Here is a 22,061-nt window from a genome sequence, read left to right on the forward strand (position 1 = left end):
ATGAGGGTAAGCCCAGTGAAAGATGGTGACTGCCTGGGAATCTGGGATGAGGGAGAAGGAGTCAAATTAGTGAAATTGTCTTCATCTGTGGATCCAAATCATGCTTCCATCACTTGCATTTGAGAAAACTTGGGGGTGGGTACTGGAGTCCAACTCCGGTGAACAGGGTTGAGAGAGGAATCCGATTGCGCTGAGAAATTATCAAGAAGTGACAGACACAAACAGAGCTTAAGAGAAGCAGGACCCAGGGGATGCAAGGGTTCACATTCATGCTCAAGCGTCCTGAGTGCCCGGTGCAACTCGTTTTTATTGATACAAGCAGCCCCCTCCCCCAGGTTAGTTACTAGACAATGAAGCATTCTTTTAGCATTTGGCCTTGTCCGGGCACATACTCACCACCAAGGTTCTGTGCAATCAGGCTATTCTATTTCTTTTTCTGATTTAGTTTGTCCCCAGGACATAGTTTCACAGACACCAGAAAGAACATCCGGATCTTTACAGCCATGACCTTGATGTCTTCCTTGTCTCAGCGCTGCATGCCTTAGGGGGCTCCAACAAGTGGGGGTGTATTTAACAATTCTAGATGTTATTTTCCTACCCATACAATAGGGATTTGTGCCTCACAGTATTGTTGATAGTCTAAATGGAAAACTGATGTAAGATTATTGAACTGATTCGAATTGTATGGAAGGGGGAGTCAGTTTGAGGATGCAGACAGCAAAACCCTTACATGGATGGGAAGGAACCACAGAAGGAGAAGCATCTTCTCTCTGAATGTCTATCTGACCAAAACACAGGTTCTTCATTCCACAGCTCCCCATCCACCAAGGCCACATTGTCCCTTTAGGTGAATCTTCTTCAAACCATCACTACTTCTTCACCAATGAGCCAGCCCAAGGTGGGCACCTGAATCGGAGACAGGCTCATTGGGAGAGGAAAAAATGGAGGGCGTTCCGTGAACACTCCAGGATTCCAAGGTCTTCAGGGACCTTGTAGAGAATCCCCCAGTGCTGGATTTAAGGCTTTGTTTTGCCACCTATTATTTTGGGGACAATGGTTACTTGCCCTGTAAGATGAAGAATATAACATTTTTGAGGGGGCCTTCTAAGAAGTAGAAAAAGAATAGTTTCTATTATAGATTCCAGGAGTCCAGTTACATTCTTTGCTGAGCTGAGGTCACAGGTCAGAGGAACACAGACCAGAAGCAGCAGGAGCTGGTCAGAGTTGGAAGGGGTGGGCGTCTGTGGGAATGGGGATCAGAGTAGAGTGGAAGTGCCCTCCCCTTCAGGGGTGGAGGATGGCCAGGTTCCATGCTGGCAGTGGAGAAAGGCAGGCAGATTCCAATGTCTTATCTTCATGGTGTGGCCTGGGGACCAGGACGTGGCCCTCACTGTGGACAGTATTTAGACTCCATTTTTCTCCCGTGTGTTATTCACTAGTAGCCTGGGGATGCAAGAGAGAGGGTTCCTGGAACAACTGATGGGGAGGCCCAGAGGGAGCCACATGAAGCACTGCTGTGATTTTCCCCCGTGTGAACTCCCAAGGGAGACATCACTATGCTGGGCCCCAAAATTTTCTTAATAGCATTGAGAGTCTAGACAGACTTAAAGAGGCAGTAGGGCCAGAAACAGCACAAGACTGGGTATGACAAGCCCACACCCAGATACGGGGAATTGAGATCCTCAAGCTGATGGCTTCCCCCTCCTTCCTGGCACATCCCAGCACCTCCTGGCTCAGCTCTGCACAGTGGATGCCATCTCGCGGTCCCCACTGGTTCCTGTGACTGCACCTGAGCCAGGTCAGAGAGGAGCTTGATCTGGGCCTTGGGATCCCGCACCCTCCCCCCTGCCATGGGTCCTGAGGTCATGGCCATCAACAAGCCTCTCTTAAGGGACATTCCCTGAGCAGAAAAGTGCAGGAGAAAGGGACCCCAATGTCAGGGACAAGAGGCATCTAAGCTGAGAGGAGGAGACCCGCCTGCCTCTTACCGGCTCCATCTTCTCCGTGTTCCAGTGTGTCTTCCAGAGGCACAGGCCAGAGCCCAGGAGGAGCAGCACAACCAAGACCGCCCGGATGATGCATCGCAGGGAAGCACTTGATCCTTGTGAACCTGCTTCCCTCACTCAGAGAGTAAAGGAAGGACAGAAAGATGTGAAGGACAGAGAGATCCCGAGATTCCCATTGCCAAGAGCACACGGGGAGAGCAGGTAGAGAGGGTGAGGGACCTGGTTCAGAAGTGACCAGGAAGGAGCATAGCAGCTTCCTTTATCGACCATTTCCCCAGCCCTGCCTGGTGCCAGGGATGCTAAATTAACATGTGGCCGTGCCCTGGAGCTCATCACCATGGGGAAGTCTGAGAAAGGCCAAAGTCACCAGCCAGAGGGACACAGTGCAGAGGTCGATATCTTCAAGGAGGGCCTCCTAGAGGAGGGGATGGGTCAACAGTCTTGAGGGAGAAATAGGAGTTTCCAAGAAACTCAGGGAGGGCAAACAGGGCATCCAGGAAGGAGGAGCACCATGTTCAGGAAAAGACCGTGGCCCCCCACCATTGAATCAAGAGAGACAGAACAGAGAGCAGCAGGCGATCAGGATCAGAGGGGGCAGGAGGCCCTTTTCATAGGATCTTGAGGGTCCTGCTGACAGTGAACTCCATCTCCCATTCCTGGGTGGCATGGGGCAGGCTGTGACGCAGACACCGCAGGCCCCTCCACAGCCATGAGGACGGTGATGGGGAGGCAGCACCCGGGGCCCCGGGTCAGTCATTCACTCATGAGACGCTGGCTGCGCACTTACTGCCAGGAACTGTGCTTGGCACAGGGGTTCAATGAACAAGACAGGACCTGTCCACAAGGTGTCCAGACAGTGAAGAAGAGGAGCCCATAAACAACACTACCCCTGAGTGCGGGTGACCACGGACAGCTCCAGCCTGCAGGGGCCGTGTCTGTGGCAGGCCTGGACAGCAGGAGGCCCTGTGCAGAGCAGGCCGCAGAGCCCTTCCCAGGCTTATTAGAAATTTCAAGACACCAATGCAGAGCATTAAACTAAGGGCAGGGCCCTTGTAACCAGGGGTCTCTGTGACAACCCCCACCCCGCTCCAGGCAAGCCTGAGGGGCCCTTCAGGGACAGTGACCAGAAAATGGGGGAGGAGGGAATAGGGTTGAGGAGGCGTCGGGTCCACAGCTCACAGCAGAGACGCATCCACTCGTTCCGAACACAGAGAAGCAAAGCACAGGAAACACAAAACTAAACCAAATGAACCCTGGAAATCTGACTGTAGAACTGGGGCTGCCGGTGGGCGAGGGCAATACCAGGCAGGGGCACAAGCGGGGGCCTGCACTGAAGCGGAGGATGGGGGTCCCGGTGCTGAGTGTGGTGTGGGAACACACGTCTGAAGAGGGGTTCGCCTGCACATCTGAATCATAAGCAGCACTGTGAGCCAATGTCACCTCCACAAAAAATAGTACAATTTGTAAAAGATACACATCTGGGACTCAAAGCAAGCAGATCGCGGGGACGGGTGCAGGTGAGACCGGAGCCCTGGGCAGAGGCGCGCCCTGTGAATCCTGACCTTCCAGGGCACCGAGAGGTCAGACTCCCACAGACAGCACAGGCCAACGAACAACCCAACGTCCTCTCCAAAAGGCTTCTCTATGGGTAAGAACGCAAGGGAAAGGGACCGGGGTGCTACTGCCCTAGACCAAGGGGTGAGGAGAAGGATGTTGGGTGTGAGACATTTAAAGGATGTGCCAAGGTGCCTGTGCCCCACCCAGGCTCCTGTATGGGGTGGCCAGTGGGAGGTGCTGCTAATAGACAGGACTGGAGAAAAGCCCAGAACCCACACACCACACCCCACCCCCATGCTCCCTGAGCCCTGAGAGCACCCTCCCCAAGGCAGGTCACACTCACCAGGGGCACACACATCCCCAAGGGCTTTGGTGTGAGTCTTCTGGTCCGCCGGGTTGCTGACCACACAGGTGAGGTTGGCATGGGGCTGGCTCAGGGGCAGTTTCACAGCCAGGGTCCAGGAGCTGGGGGCTGGTCCTGATGGGGTCCTTCTCTCTAGACCCCCGAGGAGGCCCTGGCTCTCCCAGGTCACACTCAGGTTCTCTCCGTCCCCCGGGGTCCTGCACTCCAGGGTGACGTTACACCAGCCTGGTGCGATGGACAGTGACTCAATCAGGATCTGGGGAAGGGGCACAGGCTCTGGGGAAGGAGGGAACAAAGGAATGGAGCCTCAGTGAGTGGGGAACATTGTAGTTGCCACGTTCTCATCCATTATCTTATTCAAATCTCCACATCGTCCCTGTCTAGAATGTGAGACCATTTTTTTTTAAAGATTTGTTTATTTATGCATACAAGAGCTGGGGTACAGGCCAGAGGTGGGGGGAGGGTGAGAGGATTCACCAGAGTCAGAGTGGGGAACAGAACTGGCAGATCTGCTGAAATACACTGCTGAGGGGAGGGAGCAGCAGGCAAGATAGGAGAGGTCTCCTGTGCCATGTGGGTAGCTCCCTGGCTGGGGATTGAACTCGCGCCGCAGTGGCTGGCAATAGCTTGATAGCGCTTTGTCTTTAACACCTGCACCAAGAGGGAGGCCCCTAGAATGTAAGACCATTTTTCAATAAAATGTAATTTACCCAGAGTTAAATGTATTCCAAGCAATAAAGGGAAGTGTTCAGTAAGGTAAGCTCTGTGACACTTGACCAGATGGAAAAGACAAAATTCTCCCATAAAAAAATAAAGTCTGGACCCCACTGGAACAAATTCATTATTTAAGAAATTGGGTCTTTCCTAGAAAGGAAAATATAAGAAGCACATTCTCAGGCTGCCCAGATGAAGCCAGCTTGCACAGTCCGTGGTGGAGAAGAACAACAAGCAGAAATAGGTGACCACAAAAAAACCCTATGATCCCCAAAGCAGACACATTTTGGGGGGCCATGGTGGTAGCAACTAGGAATGACAATTGCAAATGTGGTTAGAACATGACACTGAACTTGTGGTTCACACAGGATGGTAAGAGAGATTGACAAGTGGATCATTAGAATCACTACAAGAACTGATGTTGCAGAAGCCATTCTCTCCCTGCCAGGCATTTCTCTGAAGAGAGGAGCTATTGGAGAGGGAAAGTGTTGGCTAAATACATTTCTTAGAAAGTGATGCAGTCAATCTTTCTCCTGCATCTATAGAGGCTTTAGGGCTGGAGTTATGGAGACTCGGAGTGTGGCCGGCCCAGCAGGTGCTGAGTGAGAGGAAAGGGCTGGGGGACAAAGGCACTTGCATCTCACATTCTGAGAAGCTGTGAAAATCTTTAGCTATAATGAAAGAAATTAAAACAGTGCTTTAGATTAAGGCGCTAAAGACTTGACTTTATAATAGAGAGATGCAAAGAGTGATGTCACCAAGACGGAGCCTTCAGACACTTATTTTGTTCAACCTCACAACCTCTATGTTATGAACATAGAAAATTCCAAAGAAGTAAATAAACATTATAGGTAACAAATGAAAACAGTACAGTGGCAAACAACAAAATTAGTATAAAAAATTCTCTTTGTTTCTGCATGAAAATAACAAACTAAGAGAAATAGGAATCAGGAAAACAATCTCATTTAATTGCATCAAAAAGAATTAAACAACTAGGAGCCACTTTAACAAAGGAGATGAAAGATCTATACACCGAAAATTATAAAACATTGTTGAAAGAAGTAGAAGAAGATGCCAAGAAGTAGAAAAACATTCCTTGCTTATGGATTAGAATTAGCATCATTGAAATGGCAGCATACAGATATAACACAATCCAATTAGAACCCCATGGCATTCTTCTCCAAAATAGAACAAAAATCCTGAAACTTGTGGAACTACAAAAGATCACAAATACCCAAAACAAACACACCAAAAAATGAAAGTAACGCATCCTTTGGCTTCAAGCTAGACTACAAGAGATAATGATCAGAACTGCATAGTTTTGGGCTAAAAATAGTCACACAGGTCAATGGAACAGAATTGAGAGTCCAGAAATAAACCCACACAGATATGTTGTGTTTTGTACTGTTATTATTTTTTTACACTGATATATATACTGCAGGGGAGGAGGAGGGAGAGGGATCAGAGGGAGGGATGGAGGAGCACAGGGGACTGAGGTGATGGTGCACGGGTGCACTGGGGAAGGAAACTCTATGGGGACTACACCTGAGGGGATGGGGGAAGCAAATATTGTTTAAAAATAAACATGATGTGGGCTTCCCCAGTGGCACAAGCTGTTGAGCACTGGGCTGCGAAGCTGCCCAGAGCTTCTGCAGCACCAGTTCAATCCCCGGCTTGTACTCCATAAATAAATAAATCTTTTTAAAAAATAAAAATAAAAATAAACATGATGTAAAATAAAAAATAATATAAAAATAAAAATAAAATAAATAAAACAAAATAAATTAGAAAGTGCAATAAATAAATAAATAAATAAATAATAAACCCACAGAGATAGGACAACTAATTGATGATAAAGGAGCCAAGAACATAAAAAAAAAGAAAGGAAAGTCGCTTCAATAAGTGAAGTGGGAATACTGGACACATGCAAAAGAAAGAAACTAGAGCTCTACCAAACACCACACACAGGAAGGAATTCAAAGTGAATTGAAGTCTTAGATTTAAGATGTAAAACAGTAAATACAAAGAAGCAAACATAGACAATATGCTCCTTGATATTACCTTAGAAATTCTGGTCCAACAACAGGGGAAATTAAATGAAAAATTAAATGAATAGGACTGCATGAAACTAAAAACTTCCTCGATAGTGAAAGAAATTATCTTCAAAACAAAAAAGAATCCTACTAAGTCCTAGGAGATATTTGCAAATCATATATTTGACAAGAGATTTGTATCCAAAATAAAGAAATTTCAAAACTCATCAAAAATAAAAAGAACCACATTTTAAAAATGTACAGAGGATCTGAATAGACATTTCTCCTAAGAAAACATAGAAATGACAAACAGGCACAAGACAATATGGTCTTCACCTCTACATTTATTTATATATATTTTTTAAAGATTTATTTTTTTTATTTTTACAAGCACTGGGTACAATCAGAAGTGCGGGAGGGTGAGAGAATTCACCAGAGCCAGAGCGGGGAACAGAACAGGTAGACTGATGAAATACACTGCTGAGGGGAGCAGCGGGCGAGGCAGGAGAGGTCTGCCGCGCCATGTGGGACCCTCGCTGGTGGCCGGGGATCGAACTGGCGCTGCAGAGGATGCGGGCAGATTCGCAGCCCGGCGCTCAACTGCTGCGCCACCAGGGAGGCCCCACCTCTACATTTAGGGAAATGCAAATCAAAACAAGAATTAGATCAAACCTCAAGCCTCTGAAAATGGCAATTATTCAAGAGAAGAATCTCCTCTTCACAAGGTAGTGCCAAAAGAAAAGAAGAAAGTCCTATTCCTTCCAAAGCCAAAGGCAAAGCAAAAGCTTTCAACAAAGCAGTGTTGAAAGGCATCCACAGACACAGGAAAAAGAAGATCCCCACATCATCCATCTTCCAGAGGCCCAAGACACTGGGGTTCCAAAGGCCACCCAAATATCCTTGGAAGAGTGACCCCAGGAGACAAGAGTGAGCACTCTGCCAGTGTCAAGTTTCTCCTGCCCCCAGAGTCAGCCATGAAGAAGAGAGAAGCACTTGTGTTCATGGAGAATGTCAAGGCAACAAGCACTAGATCGCTTGTGAAGATGCTCTATGACATTGATATGGCCAAGGTCAACACCCTGATCAGACCTGATGGAAAGAAGGTGAATGTTTTTTTTTTTAATAAATTTTATTTTTATATTCCCCCATACAATTGCAACCCCCCCATTCTGACCCCCATCCCACCCCTCCCACCCCCCAGCCCCCAAAAAGTGTCTCTGGTTCATAGTTTTTTGTTGATTTTGATTTTCACTTTCTTATAGTTATTCATTTTCCTGGTCCCTTATTTAAGTTTTCTAGATTCCTGCTATGAGTGAGACCATCCGGTATTTTTCTTTTTCTTTCTGGCTTATTTCACTGAGCATGATCCCTTCCAGCGCCATCCATGTTGCTGCAAATTGCATGTGTTTATCTTTTTTGAATGCTGAGTAATATTCCATGGTATATAGGTACCACATCTTCTTGATCCAGTCATCTATTTTTGGGCATTTGGGTTGTTTCCAAAGCTTAGCTATTGTAAATAGTGCTGCTATAAACATAGGGGTGCAGGTGCTCTTTGGAATTGATGTTTCTGTGTCCTTTGGGTAAATACCTAGGAGTGGAATTGCTGGATCATATGGAAGCTCTATCTTTAGCAGGTCCAGAAATCTCCACACAGCTCTCCATAGTGGTTGGACCAGTTTGCACTCCCACCAGCAGTGTAGAAGAGTTCCTTTTTCTCCACAACCTCGCCAACATTTGTTGTTGCTAGTTTTTTTAATATGTGCCATTCTCACTGGTGTAAGATGGTATCTCAGGGTAGTTTTGATTTGCATTTCCCTGATTACAAGTGATGTTGAACATTTTTTCATATGTCTGTTGGCCGTTTGCATTTCCTCTTCAGAAAAGTTTCTTTTTAGCTAGAAGGTGAATGTTTTACCAGCCTCTGACGATGTGCTACTTTGGATGTTACCAACAAAATTAGGATCATTCTAAATGATTAAACTGGATAATTCTATTTCTTTTTTTTTTTTTAATAGAGGCATGTTTTTATTTATTTATTTGTTTGTTTGTTTGCTTGCTTGTTTTATACATGCACTGGGTACAGTCAGAAGCGCGGGAGGGTGAGAGAATTCACCAGAGCCAGAGCGGGGAGCAGAGCAGGCAGAAGGACTGAAGTACACTGCTGAGGGGAGCAGTGGGTGGCAGGAGAGGTCTGCGCGCCATGTGGGACCCTCCTCCTGTGGCTGGGGAGCAGCCGGGGATCGAACCGGCGTAGCAGAGGCCGCGGGCAGCTTCGCAACCCAGCGCTCAACCGCTGCGCCACCGGGGAGGCCCTAAACTGGATAATTCTAAATATTTTTTACACTAAGAAAAGAGAAAGAAGAAGTAACAGATAATTGGGAAAGATGTGGAGAAACGGGAACCCACATACACTGCTGGTTAGTAGGTAAACTGGTGCAGCCATTATGGAAGGCCATATAGAGTATTATTAAAATATTAAAAATGGAAATTTCATATGACAAATTATTTCTCTTCTGCACATTTACCCAAAGAATGCAAAAACACTAATTCAAAGAGATGTGTGCACCTCTATATTAATTGCAGCATTATTACAATAGCCAAGAGTTGAAAACAACCTAAGTGCCCATGGACAAGTGATGGGATAAAGAAGTTGTGGTAATATATACATGAGGGAATATGGCGCAGGCCATGCTACTCATGCCATCTGACAAAGGTCCAGGCATGGGGAAGATTTCTGAAAAATCAGAAGGCTCCATAGTTGGCTCCTGCTACTTCCTTTCATTTGTTTGTGGCAGTTATTGAATTCATGGAAATTTTCTATAAGCTTCAGAATAACACAATGTGTGTTGGCATCAATGCCAGTTTCGGTAATGCACACCTCACTAGTTTGAAAAAATGTACCTTCCAACATGATTGATCATGAAACGGTTTCCAATAATTCTCCATGTCCTCCAATTTGTAATTCAGTTACCATGAGTAACATTGAGTTTTCTAACAAACCACGCTTGATAGAACTGATGGAACTGAGCCCGGTAAAAGTCCCCACTAGAGAAGGCCCTGAGTTGCCCCAGGAGGCGAAATGGTCCTCGAGAAACACACCACATACTGTTCCCATGACACAGGGACCCCCTGGTTCTATATAGGAAATAGAAGGCCTCCCTCGATTTTACAATGCCTGCTTAGCCTTGTTTTAGTTACCTAGCTTGACTGCATGAATCACGTTGTGCATAGCACCTGTTTCTATTTTCTGAATAACATATATCACCTAGGAAAACATGTAGCCATGTTAATGTAACCAAGCAACCAAGTTAATCATAGACTAGGAAAATTAGAAAAAGTACTGTGCACTGTTAATGATCATTAATAATTTCTGAAACAATGTAAAAGTACAATCACATGATTGCATGATGTAATGATCACATAAAGAATTTCTGATGTATAAATAAAGGCCTGCTGAGACCCTCAGTAGGAGATACTTGCACCCTGATCAAGTGTCGGTGTCTCCTCACTGCCTCATCTACCTCATTCCCCCTCCCTTCATCCCTCCACTTCGCCTAGCACCCACTCGTCCTTACAGAAACCCGGCCCCGGTCGGAGCTAGGACTCTGGCAAGAATACTACTCAGCTATATAAAAGATGAAATCCTGCCATTAAAAACAGCATGGATGCACCTGGAGGGTATGATGCTTAACGAAACAAGTCAGATACAGAAAGACAAATGCCCTAGGATTTCAGTCATATGTGGTTCATAAAGAAACAAAACAAATGAGTGAACTAAACTAAACAAATATAAATGTTTAGACTGTAAAAGCTTATTAGTGTTACCAGAAAGGAATAGGAAAGAAGAATGAGTAAATCAGGTACAAAAGGTCAATTGTGTGGTGAAGGATACAATGAGACTTGTAGTGGGGAAAATAATGTACTGTCTACAGATGTTAATTTATAATGATGAAAATGTGAAAACATCTATAAGGCCCTTATCTGTTGTTACTAAAATAAAGCAATTTTAGTATCAATATATAGAGAAATTATTCCCAATTATCTGGAAGGACAATGTATCACAATGTAAAGTTAAAAGATCCTTGAAAGTGGAAGAACATGAAGTCAAAGGGATGCAGTGTGAGGACAGCACCCACCAAATTCACCATTAAGGATGGAGCCTAGAATGCAGGTACCTCGAGGAGGAGGAAGGAAAGAATGGGATCTCCGCTGGAGCTTCCAGAGTGGAGCACCTTGACTTTCAACCTCTAGACACTGTTCTCACTTGTGATCCAGAAAAGACAATAAATATGTGGTGATTTAATCCACAAATTTTGTGGGTTTTTTGTAACAAAAACAAGAGAAAACTAGCACTCAAAGTAAACTTAGTCCCATAAAAATCGATGTCATTGCAAAATATTCACTCCCCAAATTTCCAATTTCCTTTCCAAAAAAATGGAGATGATTTTCACCCTGGTGTGAGTCTTAGCTGTACTCTCCATTTCTGGTAAGAAACCCTGATTACAAAGGCAAAAATAGAGCCTGATAGAATCCTGCAAAATGGGGCCCATGTGTCACTCCTAGGGACAGGAAGAAGGGATGAGGGTTCACAGTCTTTTCACAAAAAAGCAGGAGAAAACTAAAACAAAAATAAATTCCAACCTTAAAAAGAAAACTATATGCTTTTGCAAAATATCCATTTCCCCAAATTTCCATTTTCCCCTCCCAAAACACTGAGATGCTCCATCTCTGGTGAACAAATCCTGATTCCAAAATAGAAAACAGAGCCTGAAGCCTGGTATTTAGAAAGAATCCTGCAAAATGGGGCCCATGTGACACCCCTAGGGACAGGAAGGAGGTCAGTCGTGCATGGGGGTGGGGGTCACGCACCATAGACAGTGAGCTGGAAACCTTGGGCACTTCCTCTGCCTCCTGTTAACTGAGCTCGAGCCCAGTACCGCCCACTGTCCTCACGGGTCAGGTTCTCCATCCTCAGGGACGCCATGCTGGGCACGTGGACCCTCTGCTCATACTTGTCCCGGAGGCTGACCCAGGTAGGAGCATCTTCTTTCCCACGATGGACTCGCAGGAAGACTCTGAAGTCTGACTCAGGACCAACGCCCCACTCCGTCTGCTCCAGCTCAGCTGCCCGGAACTTGCTCAGGTGAAACAAGACAGAACCTCCTCGGATCCCCTTCAGAGGAAGGTAGGCTCCAGGGTCTTTCACAGCAGAACTCTGGGCTCCAGGACTGCAGGAGCCTAAGGCAGTGGAAAGAGGAACCCTGAGGATTATATTCTTTTTTTTTTTAATTTTATTTATTTATGCATACAAAAACTGGGGTACAGCTCAGAGGTGCAGGGTGGTAAGAGGATTCACCCGAGGCAGAGTGGGGAACAGAACAGGCAGTACTGTTCACAGTGCTGTGCTTAACCCCTTGTGCCACCAGGGAGGCCGCCTGAGTGTTATTTTCATTTCAAGAATAACTGAGAAGGGAATCACCCATATTTTTAGTGAAATTCACGCAATATTCTCCTTGATTATCAGAAGACATCTAGTGCAATTATTTTGATGCATTTCTGGGATTGAGCCCTGGTTCTAAGAAAGATAAATTTGCACAAATCACACAAACTTAAGTTCCCTTACCTGCCAAGCAATATTGTGTAATTTAAATTAGATCATGGAAAAGAGCACCAGCCATACATTCAGGTTAATGCCAAGTGCCTAACTGTTAGAGGGGCCTCTAATGGGGCCACAAAGGTCCCTGTGCTCTTGTTCTAACCCTTGTGTCACTCCTCCCCAGAGTGGGGGTACCTAGTGACTCCTAAGGAATAGAATACAGTAAGTTGAGGGGAAGTCACTGAGCAATTCTAGATAAATAAGTCTGTGAATCTGCCTTCTTCATGCACTCTCCCTCCTTCCTCCCTCCCCTTCCTCTCTCCTACTACTGTGGAGATGCTGCTGACCTCCAGTCAGCAGCCAGGGAGGGACAGGGGCCCCATTCCAACAGCCACAGGAGCTGCATCCTGCCAGCAAGCACAGCAGTGAGCTTGGAAGCAGATCCTCCCACTTGACCCTGGAGCTAAGTGCAGCCAAGTGAAGACCTTGATTTCTGAGAGACCCTGAGCCAGAGGACCAACTAATCCACCACTGGTTCTGACCCAACATCAACAGTCCATGTGCATGGAGTTGTTTAAGGCACTAGATTTGGGGGTTACTGGTCACACAGCAATAGAGACTAAATATTAATGAAGATTGATGTCCTTTCTACTCCTCTGTGCATGCAGGAGTCAGAATGGGTGAGGCTGTGCTGTAACAATCAACAATCCCTGAGGGTCTCAGAACAAGCAAGTTCATATCCCACACAACATGTCCATGAGAGGGAGAGGGTCCCGTCACATGAGGTGGGGCTCTATACCATGTAGCTGCACCCCATGGAACCCACAGTTCCTCATGTCTTTCAGTCCCACTTCAAAGTGTGTTCTTCATTCCCTCTATTTTGCTTCTAGAACATATATAGTTTCACTGTTCATGTTTAAATCTTTGCTCCACTGGAAATCTACTCAGATGTTAGATGAGGTGAGCTAGAGACTTAGAGGTCAAAGCTGGAAATTAGTCAGTGAGACTTGAGTTGTGTCCAGATCTCTAGCTTCAGACTCTGAAAATGAGCAGTTACCTACCCTGCCTGCCTTCAGCTGCCTCACCTCTGGAGTGGATAGAATAACAGTGCTGACTCACAGAACTATTGTGGGGATAAAAAAGTTTGAACTTTGGGCTCATTGTTCCATAATTCTTCCCTGCATGTGAGCTGCTTTTGAGTGAGGAGGTTAGGAGATGGGAACAGGGAGTCAGTTAGGATCAGGGGACCCTGAGCCCATTTATCAATATAAATAAGGAACAATCAGTGGGAACCATGAGGCACCCCCCCCTCCAAGCCCAGGTACCTCAAACCCATTTATCAAGCTAATTGGAGAACAATCATTGGGAGCCAGGGCACCCCACCAGCCCAGTAAGAATGACATGCTCCTAACACCAACATAATAACCCAAGGCTAAACCAGCAACCGAAGCTGGCTCTGGAAGGCAGGCCAGGTTAATAGGGCAAACTCAGTGGCCTCATAGCCTAGGAGGCCCAACGGGCCACAGCCAATCAGTGAGAAACAAACAACGCTGAGACACCCAGTGGCCAAACCCCCACTCCTTGCCCATTACCCCCATATAAGCACCTCCTTCTCGCTACCTCAGTGGCCACCCACTCAGGCCTCTCTCTGCTCAGAGAGCGATCCTGTCCTTACTTTCATTTATCAATATCTCTTGCTTTTCTGTAACTTTGGTCTCAACGTTGAATTCTTTCCTTGTGAAAGACAAGAACGGATAAAACAGCCCCCTGGGAGTCCCCAGACCCTCAAGGCCTGAATCACAATGAGAGTAATAACCATCACGTCCCAGCACACCTGGATCAGACAGACGCCCCAGGTCAGAGTGATTCTTCCTCCTGTCCACCAGGTTCTCCCCCTGGGGACTAGAATGGGCCCCAAGGAGGCAGACACCTCAATGCCATAGGTGGCCTTAGGGAGTCAGACACCACTTCCTGTTTACCAGGCCTGAGCTGGAAAGGTCACACATGGCTGTGCGGGGACCACTGGCGTCCACTGCACCGTCACCCCCAGGTCACCGGGCACAAGAGCACAGCTGTGTTGCTGGGAGTGGTGAAGATGGGGGGAGGGCAGTTGCATCTTATCACAAACTGGTTTGAAAAAATGTTATACTGTGGACTGTGCTTGGTGTGGGCACTTTCCTCTTTCTCTAATGGGTTGTTTTGTGATTTTGAAAGTATTCTGTGTTCATCAAACCTATTATGTGGATTAGGGTATTGATGCAAGTCTAAGGTCTAAGGGTGCCTCCTCCCTAAGTAAGCACTGCTGCATCCCCCCATGTTCAGCCCAGGCCATGCTCAGGAGCAGAGACAAGAAAGCAGAGGCCAGGCTGGGGGGCTTGAAGAGGAGTTTCCTCCCTCCTGGGAGGGCTGAGGAGGTGACCATGGGCACACAGTTTCCCCAGTGTCCATTCTATTGGAACACGGGAATAGGACAAGCAGGATCAAGAGACAAAGCAGAGACATGAAGTAGCCCCAGGAGGGTCTTTTCTGGTGGAGACACCAAACCCCAGAATGTCACAGCTGGGGGGACTCAGGGGACCCACCCAGTCCCACCTTTCACAGAGGAGGAGGTGCCCCAGGGGTGAGCCCGTCTTGGTGCATAGGGCAGAGCACCCTGGAACAGTTTCCTCCCTCAGCCCAGCCTCTCCCCTGCAGGGGCTGCCCCTCAGCTCCCCCTCCCCTGCCCCAGGGCTCCTCCTCCAGCACAGTGTCTGACCCCCAGGAGCTCAGCACACCCTGAGTCACCCTCCAGGGCCCCCTCCTGGGAAAGGGGAGCAGGGCTCAGTGGGGTGAGCAGAGCAGAGACTCCTGACAGCTGAGGCCAAACAGCAGCTCCGCCAGACGGCCCCTTCCCGTAACAGGGACCAGGGAGAGGGGCTCAGCCTCAGGCTGCAGGGAGGATCCCCAGAACTTGGAGGATTCTCAGAACTGGAGGGGGAGAAGCAGCTGTGAGGAAATGGAGGAGACAGAGAAGGAGCAGCAGGGCTCTGTCCTCCAGAAGGGGACTCCCCAAGGAGATAATGCCAGGGAGGCTGTGCGGGGGGGAAAAAAGACAGACTAAAAATTCATATCAATAACATAAAATTTAATATTCAAAAATCACCATAAAATTTTGTTCCTCCCATACTTCCTCCCTGTCACAAATGTTTTCTCATTCTCTTTCCCCCGCCTTTCAAAATCTCTCAACCCCAAACAAGCCCAGAACAATTACAAAAAATTATATTCAATTTTATTCAGTTCAATGCCCTTCCCTTTATAAATAAACTAGAAGAACAAGAGAAATCTACATTTCACTCTTACATAACTTCATTGATTAAAATGCTCGTGATGACTTGAAAACTCATTGTTCATTCAAGAGGTCTTGTTTATAAATGCTCTCCAAGCCTTTACATTTTTATATAGCTCTCTGCAAGTTCATACACTGGTTGGGGTATTAAAACAAATATATGTAGCAATAGAAGTTTTCAAATCTTTCTCTAGATCTTATATTTTCTCATTGTATTCACTGAATTTCACCAGACACAAGCGTCATCCTGGGTGAAGTCAGAAATGTGACATCCGACCTTCCCCAGGACATTTCAGTTCCCTTTTTGCTAAACCCCCCACCCACCCACCTCCTGGGCTCTCTACTTCCCCGTTCTCTTTTCCCTCCCCTGATAGCAATCTATGTCTTCCACATTTTCTCCAGGCTGTTGTGGCATGTGTGTCCAGAAAACACTTTAACTGCGAACACTGCTGTTCCTTTTAAAAGTTAGGATTTCTGCCCTTGCACAATCCATGGTGTGACCTCTGGGAACCGAAATCCCATGCGGACAACAGGGCCTGCTTCTAGTCTCCATGTCATCACATAACACGATACTCCACAGCTTGCTCATCCCAAACTGATGCACCCCCCTGCTACCAGGATTTCCTACAACAGTGTTTTGGATTTGGGGTGGTGTCCAGACCTGAGCAACATTTGGGGATGGAGAGAGAGTCAGTCTCAAGCAGGATGAAAGGCAGCCCCCCTAACGGATTCACTTGCCGCAAAACAAATATTTCTTAACTTCTAATGATGAATTCAAACACTGTCCTGGGGTGCAGAATTCATGTCATTAAACCTGAGATTTCAAAGACTCTGCTGCTGTGAATGATCATCTTGGGGCTGATCCCTCCGCGGGTGGGAGCCACATCACACTCCTATCCAAGGAGCAGCCCAAGACCCCCGACCAGGGAGCTTCCCCCAGCTCAGACTGTTTCCTAAGCCCCCGTTCCTTCTCCACAACCTCACAGGCTCCTCGGTCCTGTCTGAGTCCCAGGCAGGGCCCTTTTCCAGCCACTCAACCCCTGGAGCAAAATTCTTTGCTTCATCCCCTCCCCATGCAGCTCCAGGCCCCCTGCTTCCCTGGTATCTCAGCGAAGTGGCCTCACCTCCTGATGACTGTTCCCCGGACACAGCCCAGGCTGTCCGGGCAAAGGGCCCAGCCAACCCACAGCCAAAAGGCCACCTCGTCCTTTCAGTCACCCAGGGATCTAAACCAGATGTAGGGCCTCCCTGGTGGCATAAGGAGTTAAGACACAGTCTATGAAGCTATCAGCAGCCACTACAGCACAAGTTCGATCTCCACCAGGGAGCTACCCACATGGCTCAGCAGACCTCTCCTGATTCGCCCACTGCTCCCCTCAGGAGTGTATTCCAGTCAGCCTGCCTGTTCTGCTCCCCACTCTGTCTCTGGTGAATAAATAAATCTTTTTTAAAAAAATAAATAAATAATAAACCAGATGTGCTGATTTGCTAAAAACAAAACAGACTTGTTTTGTCTTTTTTTCACCAAAGACATCAGACACCAACATCAGAGGGAAACAAAAGCTGCCCCTGTGCCTCCCTCCCCACATCCTCGGCCCCAGGCCACTCACTGAGGAGGAGGCTGGCGAGTCCCAAGGCCCAGGAGACCCGGCAGAGTTGGGGGTCTTCTGGGCAGGGCCCCATCCCAGGCTGTCTGTCCATCTATTCAGCTACAGAGGACACATCTAAAAGGCAGAGAAGAAAGCAGAGGAAACGCTCACTCACATGATCCTCCTCGTCTCTCCCCACCCCAGGGCTGTGGCTGAAATGTTAGTTCTGGGATGACAGCTCCTCTTGTGGACAAGCCATTCAGATCCTTCCTACCACCCCAGTACCTGCAGCAGGACCTCAGTCAATGACTGTAGGATAAATGAGCAAACACCCCACCCCTGGGTGGCATGCCTGGCCATGCTGGAAAAGCCCCCTCCCTGCATCAAACCAGCTTGGTGACCGCACACCCCAACCCCTCCGCTACACCCTCTGCAACCCTTATCTGCTTTCCTGGCCAGTCTGTGGTCAGGCAGAATCAGGCACACAGAAATGTGGAGCTGGGCACTCTGATGCTGTCCGCAGCCCCTAGTCCATCTAATGACTCAAATATCCTTTCAAATTTCTGTAAACTTCAGCTCTCAGTTACCTAGTTAAGCTACCATTGAGCCAAACAACAGCCCTCCTGCCCATGGTCCAGCTGCCTCAGACACAGCCACCTACTAAAGGCCAGGGCCTGGCGCGCTCCCCAGATGGACACCCCACAACATCTGAGAGCTCTCAGCTCCCCCACCGTGGGGAGCAGCACCCTCTCCCTGACCCTGCAGGGCCTCTGTCTCTGCCTATCAGGGCTCCTATCAACTGCCCAGGAGAGCCTCACCCGTGTGACACTGTTCAGTTAGGAAACCATTTGCTGAAAGGAGTGGGGAGGGGAGCTAGAGAGTGGAATGCACAGTGTGGCTGCAGGTCAGGGACTCGGGGCGGGGGGTGGGGGGCAGGTGACAGATACTCACATGCTGGCAGAACAGCAGAGATTATTTACAGCCCACACACCTAACCTCATTTTTTGATAGTAGATCATGTAATCATTATAAAAAACCTTTATGTAGTCATTATAGTAGTCATCATGTAGTCATTATAAAAAAAAAAAAACCTAGTAAAAATTTCTGTCCTAAATTCTGTCTTGTGTAATATTGTCACTCCTGCTCTTTTGCATGGTTTATCTTTTTCCGCTTTTGTGTTTCCAGTCCATAGTATCTAAAGTGTATCCCTCTTGGCAGCATATACATGGATCATCTTCCTTATGCCTTTTGCTTGGAATATTTAATCAATTTACATGTAGTATAACTGTTGGTAAGATTTACTTCTGCTATTTGTAAAATTAACACCTGCCTTTTTTCTATTGTTGTCTATATATCATACATGTTGTTTCTTTGTTCTGTCATTACTCTTTGTCATATTAAATTGTTTTCTATTGTACCATTTTAATTATTTTGTCATATTTTTTACTTCAATCTAATTATTTCTATCTAATTGTCCTGAGAATTTTAATTGATGTATTAATTCATGAACATCCAGTTTATACTATTACCAACTTATATAAATATTAATATTATTATAACATGTAACATTCATACAGAAAAACTCTACAAAGTAGCCTGAAATTAAGATCAATATATCAAAATGCATAGGACATACTATATCAGTTACAAGTAAACAGTGACAGAAAAAGTTCTAATTCCCAAGAGTAAAACAATGTGTGAGATACGTGTAGTACATGGTTTGCCTTAACTGAAACCTGCCTCTCCCCCGGCAGATCATCACTGCCATGAACTGCCCTGAACAGTTCTTCTTCTTAAGAAGAACATGGTCATTTATCACACCCACATGCAGAGTGGATAGACAGGTGGTCAGGCCCCTCTGTTTTTCCCACCTACATCCAGGGCACAATTCCTCCACCACTTGCTCAATGCCCAGTCCTTTCTAAATACATCCAGCCTCATTTCACATCACTCCTCCTCATCAAGCTCTATAACCAAACTCAGAAAGGATCAATTATTTTGCTTAACCACATGGATACATCCTAACTGAGTGTGTCAGTTAGGATACTTGTAAGCTATAGAAAGTCTCAGCTATTGTCAGGAGTCAGAAAGTCACCACCAGCAGTGATGTCTGCAGAGCCAAGTCTAACCCGCTCCATTCACCTTGGCAAAAGTCAATAATTTGTCTTCCAGTACCCACGGGTAGGGTGCTGCAGAGAATGCAGGGACTCCATGGCTCCCAACTGCAGAAGCCACAGAAACAGCAAAGGGATGAATTTTGCCTCATGTCTACCCTCCAATATACAATTGACAATCAAACTTACATCATTTACATGACCTAACTGCAAGAGGGTGTGGAAAATGTGGGGTCAACTTCATGCCTCTGCAGTGCAGGAATCCCACTGAGTACCTGCACACCACACCCGCCACACTCCTCACTGCCCTGCTAACATCATAAGCCACGAAGTGAGCGCTCACCAGATCTGACCATTACTGGACCCCTGATCTCTGACTTCCAACCTCCACAACTGAGAGAAAATAAATTTCTGTGTTAAACAACCATCTATAGCATTGTTATGGGGTCCGGGTGGATAAAACACCATCCCACATTACTTCTGACAAATGACAGTCTCCTTTTTCTCAGGGGAAAATTGGCAGCAGAAAGGGAAGCTTTGAAGTCCTACCACCAAACATTGAACTGATCTTGTTTATTCATGTCATCCTAACTTCCTATCCTGCCCTTTCTGAAGACATTGAAACCTAGTATCTGAGGTTAATACCCCATTTATCCAAAGAATAAGAAAATACCAAATCAAAAAGATATCTGCACCCTCAGGTTCACTACAACATCACTTGAAATTACCTCACTACAATGTGAGTTCCTTCTCCCCCTGTCTGGGAACCTCTTTTTAAGTATTTCCTCTTTCCCTGGATTACTCCAGGACCCCTCTTGCACACTTCTTTCCTGTGACCCTTAAATACCTCAGAACTTTCTCAACTTCCCCCTTGCCTCACACCCAACTGTTGTCCTAGTTCCCCTCCCACATCGAAGTCAAAGCCACACTCTGCCCACTCCCGGGACCGCCCTCCACCTGCCTCTCCTGCATCAGCGCACACCAGGGGACCTCCCAACACTGGACACCCTGCCCTCTCCCTCCTCTGGAAGCAGCTCTTCCCTCAGCTTCCCTGGTGCACATCCCCCTGCATCCCCCTCCCTTCTGCCCTCTTCCTTGGGCCCTTTGCTGCTGCTCCTCCTCCGCCCCTCCTTTCCCCTTAGATGCTGGTGCTTCTAGGGGTCTAGCCAGCCCCTTGTCATCTCATTTCACCCTCACAAGCACACCCACACTGCGGCCTCAGTGCCCACTCACATGCTGCTCACGCCCGCGCTCATTCCCAGAGCCCAGGTGTAGGGGAAATGAGTGACTCAGGCTGCGTTTCCCTTCCACATAACAGACAACCCAGACCTTGGACTGCTGTGTTTTCCACCAGAAATAATCACCAATGTCATCCCTTGCAGATCGGCTTGAGGTACCAACTCACTGCTCTGGTACCAACCTGGGCTGGCCGGTTCCACCCCTTTGCGCGGGCTGCCTTGGCTGGGGATACCCCCACCCCCAGGGGGGTCACTACATCTGAGGAGGAACTTGTGCAAACACCACACAGCTGCAGCGCTCTGTGGCCCAGAACTTGGAAAACATAACATTCCAAGGTCTGGGCTGTCCGTTATGTGGAAGGCAAAAAACAGTCCGATTCACTCGTTTTCCTTACACCAGGTCTCCTTCCCACCTGTCCCTCTGCCAGGCGGACCCTGCATTCAGCCTGTTCTAGACATCCCCGCTGGGTCACGCACCAGGGGTCCAATGCTCAATTCATTGTCTTCGCTTCCAGACTGTTCCTGGGTTCCCACTCTCTATCAGTCTCTCCTCCAGAAACCTGGGACTTTTCTCTGGTTCCATCCTGTGACCCAATCCCCACTATGTGGAAGTTCCATGCTCAGCACCTCACATGCAATGATTTTACTTGATTGTTTACATCTTATGAGGGGGAAAAAGAAATAGTAAAACTGTACTGTTAATAACACTTGGTGACCAGGAAATTGAATCAGAATTCCTTAACTGCAGCAAGTAGTAATATTATTTTTTTTAAGAGGCATGTATTTTTATTTATTTATCATTTATTTGTTTGTTTGTTTTGTTTATACATGCACTGGGTACAGTCAGAAGCGTGGGAGGGTGAGTGAATTCACCAGAACCAGAGCGGGGAGCAGAGCAGGCAGAAGGACCGAAGCACACTGCTGAGGGGAGCAGCGGGCGGCAGGAGAGGTCTGCGCGCCATGTGGGACCCTCCTCCGGTGGCCGGGGAGCAGCCAGGGATCGAACCGGCGCCGCAGAGGCCGCGGGCAGCTTCGCAACCCAGCGCTCAACCGCTGTGCCATCTGGGAGGCCCCAGTAGTAATATTATTATCACAACTACTCTCCAAACAGTCTGTGGAAGGACTGCCCGATGAGAATTTTTAAATTATCCCTATTTTGTATTTAGTCCAATAGTAAGGAGGCCAGATCCATTACTGGAGGGGAGAACATAACTCCATGTTAATACTACAAAGCCTACTGGGGCTCCCTGCCTCCAGGGCCTGCCCATTCATACAGATCAGACTCATGTCCATCTGCCAAGACTCCTCAGGTAACTCAGTGCCCAGCACACTCTACACACTTCACCTGGTGTTCATGTCTCTCACTAGTATGTGAAGCATGTCTTTTGTTTTTCTCTTGGGCTTCTCTCCTATAATCTTCTTAGACTCAATTATTACTTCTAGAAAGTGTATACAGAGACATACAATGTATAAAAATAATGACAGGTTTCTCCCCACCTGCTTTTCGATTTCTATACTATTT

General features: G+C 47.1%; 1 protein-coding gene across 1 annotated transcript; it reads right to left on the minus strand.

The window, feature by feature from the left end:
- Positions 1–222: 222 nt before the first annotated feature.
- LOC119236835 (CD48 antigen-like) lies at positions 223–17,281 on the minus strand. Its single transcript, XM_037500790.2, has 5 exons — positions 17,209–17,281; positions 11,547–11,915; positions 3,907–4,203; positions 1,989–2,122; positions 223–1,443 (listed from the first exon to the last, which is right to left on the minus strand). Exons 1-5 carry the CDS (start codon positions 17,279–17,281, stop codon positions 1,429–1,431), a joined length of 888 nt encoding a protein of 295 aa, XP_037356687.1. The 3' UTR covers positions 223–1,428.
- Between the last annotated feature and the right edge of the window lie 4,780 nt (positions 17,282–22,061).

The sequence above is a fragment of the Talpa occidentalis genome, unplaced genomic scaffold, assembly GCF_014898055.3.
Source record: "Talpa occidentalis isolate TD23 unplaced genomic scaffold, MPIMG_talOcc4v2.1 talOcc4.9, whole genome shotgun sequence".
In the NCBI taxonomy this organism is placed as follows: domain Eukaryota; kingdom Metazoa; phylum Chordata; class Mammalia; order Eulipotyphla; family Talpidae; genus Talpa; species Talpa occidentalis.

Coding starts and splice junctions, on each gene's coding strand:
- LOC119236835 (XM_037500790.2), bottom strand. CDS start 17,281: ATGGGGCCCTGCCCAGAAGACCCCCAACTCTGCCGGGTCTCCTGGGCC. Junction 11,916..17,208: donor ACTCGCCAGCCTCCTCCTCA/GTGAGTGGCCTG, acceptor CCACTGCCTTAG/GCTCCTGCAGTCCTGGAGCC. Junction 4,204..11,546: donor TTTCCAGCTCACTGTCTATG/GTGCGTGACCCC, acceptor CTCCTTCCCCAG/AGCCTGTGCCCCTTCCCCAG.